This window comes from Dermacentor albipictus, chromosome 1 (assembly GCF_038994185.2).
Source record: "Dermacentor albipictus isolate Rhodes 1998 colony chromosome 1, USDA_Dalb.pri_finalv2, whole genome shotgun sequence".
NCBI classification, from domain to species: domain Eukaryota; kingdom Metazoa; phylum Arthropoda; class Arachnida; order Ixodida; family Ixodidae; genus Dermacentor; species Dermacentor albipictus.
In genome coordinates this window covers 391,588,109-391,602,319 of record NC_091821.1, presented here as the reverse complement: position 1 = coordinate 391,602,319, position 14,211 = coordinate 391,588,109, and the positions used below count along the sequence as shown (strand labels likewise).

Here is a 14,211-nt window from a genome sequence, read left to right as displayed (position 1 = left end):
ATTCCTATACGCGAGTGCTATTGGTAGCTGCGGTCAGCTACATAGCGTAGATACCATGGCCGCCACGAGTCCACTGGCTGAGTGCATCGTGGCTCACTGAGGACAACTGCGTTCGGCTTATGTTTAATGGGTTATAGGCACCAAAATTGGAAGTCATGGTATCTACGTTAACATCCAAAATTAAATTTGAATTACGTGCCACGGCGACAATTGGAAGGTGACGTTTGTAGGCATGGCCCACTGCACTGTAGCCTTTGCAGTGCAAGGCATTGAACCAGGAACGAGAATACAGCGGAGGCTGCATTTGATTGCCAATAACTCCGCTTCTGCTGAATGCATTGAAGCACTTTTGAACCAAAGTATTTCTGAAATAGCCTATTTTCTGTTCCAGTGCCTTTCTCTACTTCTATAAAAGGTGGTTCAGGGCCCCTTTAACAAAGGGAATAGCTTTCTAGAAGTGTTCGACTATTTACTTACACTGACAGTCATCATCGATGGTTTCTATGTGGCTTTTCTTTTCCATTTAGTTTTTAAAGGTTTCTTTAAATAATGAGCCCCCCAGTTTAATAAGTTTCCAACACCTGTTGATGTCACTAGATTGGGGTTTACCAACTGTATGGAAAATCTAATCTCAACGAGTATTAGAGGTTGAATGTTGTGTGGTTGACTACATGACTAGATGTAGGTACAATATCTTTGTCCCACTATGTGCGTGCAGGAAAGCGTCCTGAAAAAATAGCCAAGATGTGGGAGAATATAGTTTCTGAGTGCTGCTTCAGAGAGCCTGCTGTGCTGGTTTTTGATGACCTGGATACACTGGCTGGCGCTGTAGCAGGGCCTGAGCAAGAGAAGAGTCCCAATGCCCTCTACTTCAACAAGGTAGCTGATGGTAAGACTTTTTTTTCTTTCGCTTATGGACACATGACACACAGAAGCACAGACAGATGAACAAGGGCTCAAAAACATGCATGTGAGCTGTTGATTTGAAAGACCTTGCACCTGTAAAGCAATAATGTACCTTGAGAGTGGAGTCAACATTACTATGGTCAGTAATCATTAAGTGTCATGGCTGACATGCAGTTACTGTGTAACTGTCACTGCACATTATAAATAACATTGCCATTATTGCAACAGCTTGGAAAGTATCCACCTGCATTGCGTCGAAGATATCATTTTGCACCGCAGCCATGACATAAGTAGGAACAGAAACACATTAACATCACTAACATTTCGTGTCTGCAGTGATGCTAAAAGGAAGCAAGCATGATACGGTACATGTTAGACTACGCTTGAAAGCTGTGATCACACCTTGCACAGATACATGGACAAATTACTTCATATTTCATGCATGTTTGAATAGGGCCCATGGTAAAGCCCTCTCTTTATGCTTTGTCAGATATGATCACATTTACTGTGGATGAACAAAAAATCAGTGATCAGATGCTTACACAACGAAAGGAATGGACAAGATGAGCTCTTCATCTACGTAGCATCTTCTGCAAGAAGAAGCTGCACACACAATGAACAACCTTTGGCACAGACACAAACACAAAGCCATAATTTGGCCTATCAGACCAATATCTTATAAATGTAGTTTTATTTGTCTGTCAAAAAATATGATGCACTCAGACATCTTTCGTGGCTGGATTTTTTCATTTGACACACTTAATCTCACTCCTCTAATGCCTTTTAATTTTTCTTATAACAGTGACATCATTGAAATAGGGAGCAAACTACACTTTTTACAATGCTAGGGCAAATTTCTTCCTGTGCCTGATGGTTTCAACGCATGATGCTTACACACTCCATTGTCTAAATGTCCTGTCTCACCTAGGTGCATGAAACATTCTGAGTCTTTGTGTAATATTGCAGACAACATGCATTGTATATATCCACACAATTTAAGCATGGTGGCTGCATTGGATAATGTAAAGCTAGTTTTTGTACACTGTGCAAAATTTCCAGACTTATGTTCAAGCGTGTTCATAAATTAAAAAAAAAAAAGCTGAAGGTGACATGTCGATTGGCGCATAACATGCCAAGTACTCCATGCATGTTGTTTGCCAGATGCTCCTTGCATATGGACAGTTTACACATACCAGAGAGGATATTGTATGTATGAACAGATTGCAGGAGCATCACAACTTGATTAGGCTAAGCACAGATAGAGGTTTGCCCTTGCATTGTAAATTGTGCAGTTGCACTCTTTCTTCCACTGACATTACCTATTATTGAACCAGAGAAAATGTTTAGATTAAGTGTATCGCATAAGAAAGTCGAGCCATTAGGGTGTGTGAGGGCACCATCATTGCTTTCGTTAGAGGATTGTAACTACAGTATAACCTCATTGATACAATCTCATTTTGTACGATTTCCCAGTGCCAATATTCATTATTGAGAACACAAGAAATGACCCAATAGAGTTGCACTTCTTTTTTACCCGTTGTTATTTGTTCCCGGAAAACACAGTCTCTTGGCACTAATGTTCAGTACGTTGCCAAACTATGATCGTATGATATGTTTTCTGGCTGCTAGATCCCATGTAAACAAAAAAAGGCTTGAGTCACGTGATTCGAGAACAGTAGCCGACTGCCACAGCAGCTTCCCCATAGTACTCGCTCGCCCATATCATGTGAAAATGCTAGTGCATACTCAGTTTCCTGTTCCAGTAACAGCAAATCTCTTCACGGGTTGTCACACGCCACATTCGCAGCTATTGCCGCCATCTCTATTGCGATAACCAACTTCTGCTGTGTCACAGCGCATGTAGTTCCGTTAGAAGCATACTGCACGCTTTTTAATCGCCCAAACGCACCTCCATTTCTTGCTGCAGGCAGCACAAGGTGAGTGTCATGTTTCGCTCTGTTGGCATCATATTCTGGCGTCGCCCACCAGCTCAACTTCGTTTTGGTTTCTCGGCCATCGCTGTCTTAAAGCACTACGCAATAGAAAAAATGACAATACATGTCCTGGGCTGCTAATGCTGCAACGATTTGTGCCAAGTGAGTATATAAAAATTTACCGCCAAAATGTCCCACCCGAACAAGCTGCTAACCAAAACCGAATTACCCGGCATGGTGTCCTAGTGGGTTTTGTATAGTGCTGCTAAGCCCAAGGGCGCGGGATCAAATCCTGGCCATCGTGTCCGCACTTCAATGGGGACAAAATTTAAGAGCACCTGTGTGCTGTGCACTGGGCTCTTGTTAATGAATCCCAGGGGGCCAAAGTTAATTAGGAGCCCCCCACTACGGCGTGCCTCATAATCACCTCATGGTTTTAGCACGTAAACACCTAGAATTAAATTAATTTGATTAACACAGGCCAAAGTAACCAGCAAACGTAAGTTTGCTGAAGAGTTGCAATAACGCCAACCCGTGCCTTGGGCCACTTGCGTCCCACCAGTTTGGTGTGTGTCGGCATCTCATGCTGCAACGATTTGTGCAATGCTCCATATTATGTAGATGTCAACGACGGTTGAGTCTGTCACATTTTTTAGTGACTTTGGATCGTACATTTTCCTGTTTAGTTTATTTTTCTTGAGTTCTTTTTCTCTGAAACGTATGAACCAGGTTATACCGTATGTTGACAGTAAATTAGCAATACAGGTTTTCAATGTGCTTCTGTGCCAAATGTTGTGCATGGCCTTATATTTTTGGTAGGAGGACTCTCCATAAACAATGTTAGTTGCAAGTCCAGTATGTGTCCCATTAACTTCTTTTCCTTGTGTAAGTGCCCGTTCGCTATTGGTTCACAAGTATGTTTGCAAATTCACAAACTCATCCAGTAGAGAGCTCTACTAAACGTTCACTGTGTTTTTCATAATAACCAAAGTGAAACCTTATAATTGCAGCAGCCTTTTTATGTATGAATTGCTCTATAAAAGTGTTCATTGTTTTCTCAGGTCTGTGTTTTGCAAAATACAGTAAGATTGATCTTCATGCATAACATTCACAGCAAGCTTTCATAAACATAGAAATGAAACCTGCCTTGCATCATCACCTTATATCATGGCTGTGATGGCTGGCCAGCACTGTGGTATATGTGTACATTGCAGCCTTTAACATAGGCATATGTTCTTTGTTTACAGCATTCTTCAACACACTTGTCACTCTAAGGGACTCGTGCACCAGGGTGGCTGTCATTGTTACGGGTCGCTCAAGAGAGGCCTTCAACTCGCGTCTCACTGCCAGCCATGGACAGCATATCTTTTACACAATGCTTGCCATCCCACCTCCAAACAAGGTGTGCTTGTATATCAGTGTTGAACATTCGTAGAAGGCAAATAAGATTTGGTGGCCTTTAAATTCACCTCTACAGCTTTGTCAAATGGTATGGAAAACTGAATTTTCTTACAGCAATGTCACGCAGACGTGTTGAAAGTCCTTGAAAGGACAGCCTATTTACCCAATAGCCAAGCAGATATTGCTATCCAGGCAGGTTCTATTGCCATCAAATCAACAGTATTTATAGAGTCGACAATGTTTATCAAGGTTTTAAAGACCTTCGAGTGGCAGGATGTGCATTCTTATCTTTATCTTCTTTACACTCATTTTCAAAATTTCACTCTTGAAGCAAAGTAATTAGAATAAATTACAGTAAGCTTCCGTTAATTCGACACAAGTTAATTCAGTTTATCGCTTACTTCGATCCTGACAGTTCCTGGCACGCGCCCATACATTCATATAGGCCCAAACCTCCGTTAATTCGATCTCAATATTGGCCTTTGCCAGATAATTCGAACTTGACTAGTCAGCTTTGTCGCAATACAGCTCTGTTATGCAGTGAAGCATATTAAGAAAGGAAAGGGGCTACTGTCACCAGTCACTGTACGAGAACCTAGGTGCTAAATAACTATACTGGCAACCATTCAGAGCTCTTTCTGACGTTTCTATGGCGATTTGAGCCATTTCGCCCACCATGTGTGTCTCGTATATGAGACCGTTAACGGGTTTCCTAATTATACGCATTCCTTAATTATACACGCGCGCAAGCGCCGTGCACCGAGGGTCGGAGAAAAGCCATCTGTGTTTTGGTAAAGCTCGCGTAAAGGAGTGCAGGAAGATGGAAAACTACGAAAGTCTAGGGGATGTTTAGGGCCAACAAAAGAGCGTGGGTCTATTTCAAACTATGAAGGCCTGCCAGTAAACATATTAGGCGTCCTAGTGTGCACACTGGGACTTGAGATGGTGCATGTGCGTGTGTAAATTAAGGAACACGTCCTATGTCTAGTAACAGTGGCACCTTTATCCCCCGTTTAGTATACTTAATCGCATAACTCAACTGTACTGTGGCGAAGCTAACTCTAAAGGCAAATACTGCCAAGTGAATCAATGACATGCTTCGTCGTATTTATGTATTTTTTAAATTCGACCAGTTTTTTTTCGGTCTTGTCGGGGTTGAATTAACACAAGTCGACTGTGTTTAGTTTGTAAAAATAAGTTATTCCCTTGTCAAGAAATAGTTTGTGTTACATGTTTTGACAGAATGATAATAATAAAGGAATCCGAGGGGTTGGATTTTGAGTTAGTCAGTCATACAAAGAAATAGACAATGCAGCCAGAGAAAGCAGAGGAAATAAATCGTTTAATTGAAAGGTGTAAATAATAAGGTAAATGGAAATGAATGTGGACAAAAAAATTATTCGTATAATGTTACCAGAGTGCCTAAACTGCAACCTACAGTTTATGAAAATGCACAAAAATATGACACTTGTGCAACCGTTCAATTGCCTGGAGTTTGCTTTAGGAACAGCCCTCCTCAAGTATTGAACTTAAGCTGTGCTGGACTGTGGCTATTTACACGACTTAAAAACAATGGTAAGCACACAATAGGGGTACATAAATTTATCTAATACTAGTATGTCCATCTTTCTGGAGCTTCTTCAGCTGAGTCCTGTCCGTACTTGGTGCAGCAGTGTTTTATTGGTAGCATTTTTATGTGAGCTGTTTTAATTGCCATAATATTTCAAGAGTTATGGTAGCTCACTTTCTTCATTTTCTTTCTTATTTTTCTTTGACCATGAGTGTATAAGGCTGTTTTTGCTCAAACATAACTGAAAATCATTGAGAGAGGCCTTTGTCCTGAAGTGAACTTAATTAGGGTAATGGTAAGACAACTATGCTGCCATGGTGGCCTTTGCTGCCATAAGCAAATGTAGAAAATGAAAAGGATGCGCAGGTATAATTTGCTAGGCAAGGGATGTGAAAAAGAAGTCATTTCGAATTCAAAAAACATTTCTGCATCTTTGTCTGTTGCTTACTCTTGTTCGTTTGGGAAAGCAAGAGCAAGAAATTTAGGGCTATCTGTGCAACATTCAGCAGCTGCACATCGTAGACATTAAATGGCTGCCAGTATTGCTCAACTTCATTAGTGGTTAACTTCGGCAGTGGTTAATGGTTGCCTTATGCAGTGTGGTAGGGTGCAGCAAAGGTGAGCGCAGAAATGGGCTCTCTTTAGCAAGTAAGAAACCTGCAGTTTTGCCCAAAAGGCGTAGCATCGATTGGATAGCAAATTAATGGACAGCTATGCAAAGTAAGGATAGTAGCTTTATCAGCCATATAAAATTGTAAACATTCACTTACTAACTAAATTGACAAGCATGGTGTCACGTGCACATGTGAACATGAACAAATCGTGCTTGATGACTGCGGAAACACGCTGTCAGGATGCTGGAGTAAGGAAAGTTGGCAGCAGCAGCGAGCGAATTGACCTTCGTGTTGTCTCTTGCTTCAATGCGAAATAAACATAGAAAACACAGCACATACGAAGCAAGTGGCACTCGGCATAGGCACTTTGTCTACATTGCAGATCGCTTTGAAGATGAGGTCCACGTGGGCGCGCACTTTGTCCACAGTGCAGATCACTTTCAAGATAGGGCATACCCACAGCCAGGTCGTAAGCAGCAGCAGCTGCCGGAGTAGAATGCCCCCCTCTCCCTAGCCTCCCCCTCATGCCTCGCGCATGACAGAAGACAAGCGCTGTTCCTCTCTGCCTTCCTCCCTCGCGCGCGCAATATTGAACCATCATCGTCGGCTGACCCTCACAAGCTTTCACTCCACATATATATAGTGTATGCAGCACGGTGATAATGCTATTGTGTTTTTACTTTATACGAAACATCACGGCGACGGCGACAGCAGGAATTCACTTAGAGTGTCCACATAATTGCTATTGCAATAAAAAGGCAGAGCATCTTCAGTAAAGAAGCTGAGGGCCTTTACGCAAGGCATGGAGAGAAAGTGGGCAGAATTGGTGCTTGCAGCAGAGACAGCTGTTCTTTGTAAGGCAACTTTATGTTTCTTCAAAAGACAAGTAATGCTAGGATGACAAGGAGTTCTGAAAGACATACTGTCACCACGGCACTGAAATGTAAATGGGAAGGAACAGAGTAGGGCACCCCTTTATGGTTAACTGATCTTGCGATTGGCAGTCCTGGTGTAACCAAGTCCTCGTCTTCTAGCCTTTAACCCCTCCAGATGCTGTGTGCATTATTTTGCATACCAAGATAACACACAAAAAGCAAAATCACTGATGAAAGTAATGATATTTAAAACATGTCACCTACATCTTTAAATTTCCTATTGGATCTGTGCTAGGGGCGTAGCCAGGGGAATTGCTTATGGGGCCTCAGCCGTCCGCCTCCCCGCCCCCCTCTCACAAAGTTTTTTCATGCTGTCATGTACTGTCAAGCAAAACGTGCCCCGGCAATGGAAATAATTCTGCCTCAGCCATCCCCCCCCCGAAATTTTTTTGTGCTGTCATGCACTGCTGACCAAAGCGTCCCCCAGCAATGGAAATAATCCTGGATTTTGTCTGGAATGTCTTTCTCACACTCGAAAAGACATTTTGGCGTAAACATAGCAAATTCGGGCTGGATTTCGTGGCAACGACCATGCGCCTGGGGTCGCATGATTCAAGGAGGCCCATCTGAAGACCGAGCACAAAAGTTTCAAGGGCGTTTTGATGGCGAGCGGGCTCGTCATGGAGGCCGCAAGATGCAGAAGCACATGGCTTTCAATTTTGAAACTTTATGAGCATAGAGTTGTCGTAAACTTTTCATGCAAAAGGTGCATTTACATTTCCAAAATTGTGCTTTAGATTTTCAATTCCGGAACCTTGTGGGTTTAATGGTCATATAAACGTTTGACGCCAAACATGCATTGAATTTTCCAAAGTTGTACAATGGGCCATACAACAAGACAAGTTAAATCAACACACTCTCAGGCAAGTTGAGAAAGCACACAGCGAGGTCCAATGCGACGAAGTCTTGTGGTGGTTCACTTGTGCCGTCATACCACAGAAAAGAATATCAACATTTTTTTCACCTGCACCAAAGCATCCATGTCAAGACACTAACGCCAGTAAAGGTAACTACATTCTCTTTCTTTTTTTTTTACTTTGACTTTTATTTGCAAGGACACGTTGAGCCTCTTCGATTTTCTCGGGCTGCCAGAGCCCGCCAGAGTGCACGTGTTTTTCTCGTGTTGCCCTGACCACCGCGTGGCACACTTTGGTGCGTGTTCGTTTCTCTCTGGTTGAGTGGACTTTGGCCTGGCAAAGTTCTGGACGCTTTCTGGATAGCAGATGAGAAAAAGAAACAATGGTCGCTCGTCGCCATCACTGTGGGGACTTGATGGATTGTAACGCGTTCGTTTGAGGATATCACCTTAACTTCGATCTTATCGCAACCTCTCTGGAAAAGTCTTTTGTGTTGCCGGTGTAGGATACCAAGCAGTATGCGTTTGGTTCTCTGTGGACTAAGCCTCTCACATTTTTATCGATATTCCTTCAGTAGCCATATTAGGTGCCTAAAGTAGACATTCAGTTGTGGCCAACATGCTTTCCTTTGCGTTTTTTCATTTCGGTGCGCCTGCCTCACAAAAGAAAAAAAGACATTGTTGCAGCATAGCAAGTTGTCGCATGGTGAAAGTTCGATTTTGTTACTTCTTTTGTGGAAAGTAATGGGTCACGGGGTGTCAGGATTGGGGGCTCAATCCCATCGTCCGTGGTCCTTTGCCAAGATTGGAGTACGGCATGAATTCGAAGGTAGCTGGCCCATGCCGTCGTCCAACTTATTTACGCTGAGATCGTTGATGAAGTGAAGAACTGCTTCTCATCGAGAACGAGGAAAAAGGGTTTATTTACAGAAATTAACTCAGTCTAACATGACTGCTTGAGAAAAAGAGTAACAGTCCAACATGACTGCATGAGAGAAGTGACTCAGTCTAACATGACTGCTCAAGAGAAGTGTCCTCAGCATTCGCACCACCGCAGTTTTTATGCACTCGATGCGCCGGTCCTACGACGCGGCGACTGTTCGTTTACTCATCACCAACTCGCCGCTGCTCTGCAGACCAGTTTACGTACACAAAGGCAACCGCGCTCTGTACACAGAGGCAACCGCGCGGGGTGCCGTTCCGGGAAACTATCGGCGCCGATCGAGGGTCGCTCGTTGTTCCGTGCTAGGCCGAATCGTGAGACGCTCCAAAATACGTCGTCCCCACGGCAGCTTGTCCAGGCGTGTCAAATCAGCTCCGCGTTGGGGAACTCTGGAATCATTGTCCACACACCGAACTCGTCCCGTCACAATGTCGATGGGGCTAGAGGAAGGAAGCGGGTTTTCAGCACAAAGGCCGCTTCTTTGAACGCCTCCCAGCCGCAGCGACGGAGAGGGAGAGGTGCGCGTCTTGCACCCCTTGTCGTAATCGGGTGGCAAGGTGGCAATCTTGCTTAGCGGCTCGCCATTCTTGACAGGGGCTGTTCAATTGCCGGATACTCTTATTATATTATTGTGATAGCAATTATATGGACACTCCAGCCGCACCCCTGCTGTCGGCGTCATGTTCCATATAAAGTCCAAGGGCAATAACACTGTCACCGCACGCCGCATGCTATATGTGCAAGTGAAAGCGTAGGGGAGGGAATGGGTGAGCCAACGATGGTGGCTCTGTCTTGCGTGCGCAAGGGAGAAAAGCGGGGACGAAGCGTGCCGCCTTACGTCGCACATGATGCTTTGGGGGTAGTGGAGGAGGGATGGGGGGAGGTTATGCAAAAAAGATGTGAGGCATGCAGACAGGACACAAGAGATTGCGCAACATGTTTATTTGCCTTGTTTGATGCATCATATATAGTGACTTTTGCTTAGATAATTAGATTTCTTGGAAACTTATACATATATTTAAATATCTTGTTGCTATGTTTTGTGTATACAAGCAGTGAACTTTGTTTCCAGTGACACTTTTTGCCTTTTATCAAGCTGTATCTTCGCATGTGGATATTCCAGTGTATCTTTGCATTTATAATGTATATGTCACAGAATTGCTGCTTTCTCTATGTGCACTACCTGTTGCGACTATAATTTCGGTGCAATTACTCACAAGACATGACCAGTGACAGGTGCTTCTGTACAATACGTTGCAATGGAGGACAACTTCATTAAGATTTTTCCATGGCCGTTGCATATGTACAAAAATGTAAACAATGTGCTTGGATAACAAAGTTTCATTAAAATACCTGTCCTCAGTTTGTTTATTTAATGGACTTTACGTTTTTCACATCAGTGGCATGCACTGCTTTGCTGGTTTCAAACTGATATAGTTCTAAAGTTTACATGATATTTTCTTTGCTTATTAAATAGACAGAAAGTATGGAAGCATTGATATAAGTTATTTCTCGCACAATTTCTGGGACATACAAATGTATTCTTTTACAAAAGAATATGTATGCTACTTGTCTTGACAGTGCGTAGCGTTTAAGAATTTGTTTGCAGCATCTTTGGCTATGGCAATGCAGTTGTTATTCATGTATTTGATCCGTCGGCAAATTCTATAAGGAGAATGCCGAGCTGCAATGTGAGCCCCCCCTGAATGAAATTTCTGGCTACGCCACTGATCTGTGCTGCAGTTAAATGTGGATAATGCTTGTAAAGTGTTTTAGTAAAATGACTTGAAAGGTCGATGACTGAGTGCTTGCTCTCGATGTCAGGATGTCGTCATGTAGTGGGTTTCCTTTCTTTATTGTTTTTCACAATGTTTTACATCATGAATATTTTTCAAGGGTCTGAACAGGTCCTTTCCAGGTATACCAGACACGAATTCGTTGATGCTTTCTTATGGTGTTCCTGTAGAATGTTCTCGTATGGAGTCCACAATTTGGAAACGTGACAAAACTAATTTAACTGAAAATTCTCAATTCGTTCTGAAGTTGTATGCTTTTGATGACTCTGAAAATCCAAGAAATGTGGTGAAACAAAATTTTTAATGGAACGAATGAATTAGTACCTGAAGGGGTTGAGTTCAGCATTTGCGAATGAATCACACCACTGTCACACACACTGGCAGATAGGAAGAAGTTAATGCAGATTCTTGTTCATTTTTCTTTGTTTGTGTTTCGTTCTTGCATAATAGTGCTATGTGGGCTTATTGCTTCAGTTCAACTTTTGCACCATGGATGGTTAAAGATCTCTGAAAAGTGCGGTTGTGAAATTAACATATGGGCAATCTCATTATGTGCATCATCACAGCTTCTTAGTGTAACTTTTCAAAAGATTGCTTGGATAACGTGCAAACAGAAAAATCTAGAGAATATTGCATCATTTGAGTAATGTGTAAACATGGAGGCATAAATACGAAGAACACACAGTATCTTTAATTGATAAACTCCCATGTGTGGCTCCCTAAAATAATAACGTGACACCAAGCAACAACCATAAGGAAATCAGATTCTGGCACACTCCTCAAAGCCCTATTTCAACAAGCTGCAAGCAGTCGTCAAACTTTCAAAATGTAGTGCAACACACAACAACATTACACAAATGTTGGGAATGTCCGGCCATGCAAACCACACAGCTCCAGAACTCCTGGGAAGAGTAAATTGCTCCTTGACCAGGTGCCTAATCATATTTTAACAAAACCTTACTTAACTTCTTTAAAAGAATACCTGACAAAGAAAATCACGATATGATAACCCAGACTTTGGGTCAGTAAATAACATCTCTTTTCTATATCAATGCTTCTGGCTCACCCTGAATCACAGCACTATACCTTCAAATCCGTGGTTGTGATTTATTAAAGGGGCCGTGAAACACTTTATATTGAAGTTGAAAAATGCGTTTGAAGTTAAATTAGACTATTTCAGAAATACTTTGCCCTGGAAAGTTCTTCAATGCGCTCAGCAGAAGCGGAGTCATTGGCAATCAAACAGACTGTTCATGGTGGTTTGAAGGCTACGGTGGAGCAGGGTGTGCACACAACACTCTGCTCACTGAAAGTAATCTTGGCATGCAGTTTAAATTTGAGTTTAGATGTTCATGTAAGCGCCACTATTTTTGATTTTTTCACTTATGACGCGCCAAATGTGGTTGTGCTTAGTGAGCTGCAATAGGCTCAGCCAGTGGACTTATCGTGGCAACCCGCGGTGGCCGCAGTATCTATGCTACGTAGCAGACTGCAGCTACATGCAACTGCAGCATTTGCTTTGTGCATGACAGGGCTAGAGTGCACACTCGTGCTCATATGCTCCTGTCTGGCTGTGCTACGTGCTGTGCACCAGCTTTGTCCCGCACCAGCTTGACCGACGATAGTAGCCACTTCCAACTTGGGCATTTTGAAGCTCCTTATGAAGTTAAGTCTGCTTACGCATCTATCCAGGAGTGGCCAGGAGTGAGCGCAGGCTGGCAAGTGTGCATGGAGTCTGACCTTAAGTTGCGCGTTGTTCGAGGCTAGTTGAGTGTTCAAAACTACTCGAAATTAGCAAGACTTGACAGCTATGACACCGACAAGTGGGATGGCAAAAGTTTAATTTCTGTACAGGTGGCCATGGCTGAGCGTGAGCAGACGATGTTGGCTTCTTCCGGAAGTACATAATTATTATCAAAATTCGAAAGCAGATATTAGCTTACTTCAGCCTGTTTATTAAACTGTGTCAATAAGCATACACAGTAACAGTAGGAAGAAGTGCATTGATCCTAACACCCTTCTTGATTGATGTCAGCCGCCAATGGGGATATGCTATATTACGAAATAAAGTGTCAAGAAAAGAGTGAGGAGCAGGGTTCTGTTAAAAAGAGAGCATTTAAGAGGAAGGTGACTTCGTGATCAGTTTGCGAGATCCACATGCCCCAATGACTGCAAAATTTGGCTAAGATGTTTACAGCAGTGAATGCTATCTGCTGACTTTGTTTTTTCACTAAGCCAGAATGATAGTTCAGGGCCCCTTTAAAGCTGTTTAATGTTGCAGTTCCTTGGCAGCACTGGCGAAGTCTTGTCAAAATGCTGGCTCCAGCAACATCCCTTGTTTGATGGCTGTTGATTCCCCGGCATTTGTGACATAGTTAGGGCAAGACAGTGGTTCTTAAATTGGGCTAAATCATATGAGATTTATGGGCTTTGTCAGGTCATTGCAGTTCATACAACCTTCTCAAATGTCTAGTAGCAACACGTTACAGTGAAACCTCCTTACTACAAACACCGCATTAACAAAGTTTTCAGATTAATGAACTTTTCAGAAATCCCCGGCTGACTGCTTATGGTTTCATTGTAAAAATATTTCCATACTACAAACTCAGAATACCGAACCTTCAGAATAACGATCGTACTTCAGTTTTAGTGTCACTTTAAGTGTCACTAGTAAGTGTCACTAGTGTATCACTAGTAAGTATCACTAGTAAGTGTCACTAGTGTCACTAGTATTCTGAAATCTGGGAATACTTAGATTTCCATGTATCCGTTAGGGCAGCCGGAACAGTAGACTAAAGGATGACAAGGCGCAAAAAGTGAATGCCACGGCGCCTGGGTCGATAAAACCTGAGACGGTGCCGGAGGAAAAAAACGCCTGGAGGGGACTTTATTGCCGAAGCGACTCGTCAGGTTTTGCAAGCGCATGCTCTGGCTAAACAAGTGTCACCGAGCAACGGAGGTGCGTTTCCTCCTTCTTTCGCCCTTCTTTCTGCATCCGCACCAGCTATGCTCATGGAGAAGTCTAACCTCCATGCTCGTGGGGATGTTACACAGTCGCACTTTCCAGATAGTGTGGTTTGCTCGCGCTTGCACTTTGGAATAGTTCAGATGTCCGCTTCAGGCAAGGCAGTTGCAGTGTCCCTGGCAAGGAGTGTGAAAAACAAACAAACAAACAAACAAACAAACAAACAAACAAACAAACAAACAAAACATTACGCTTTATAAGTGACATGGAGCTTCTTCATTGTCTTTGGTT

The 14,211-nt window shown here is 42.9% G+C and overlaps 1 protein-coding gene across 1 annotated transcript in view; it reads left to right on the top strand.

Annotated features, from left to right (window-relative positions):
- The window catches only part of LOC135914352 (peroxisomal ATPase PEX1-like), an 82,837-nt gene that overhangs the window by 15,218 nt on the left and 53,408 nt on the right, over positions 1–14,211 (top strand). The window contains exons 9-10 of the mRNA XM_065447158.1: positions 719–889; positions 4,088–4,242. Of these exons, the coding sequence (XP_065303230.1) occupies positions 719–889; positions 4,088–4,242 (326 nt within the window). The remainder of the gene's footprint in view (positions 1–718; positions 890–4,087; positions 4,243–14,211) is intronic.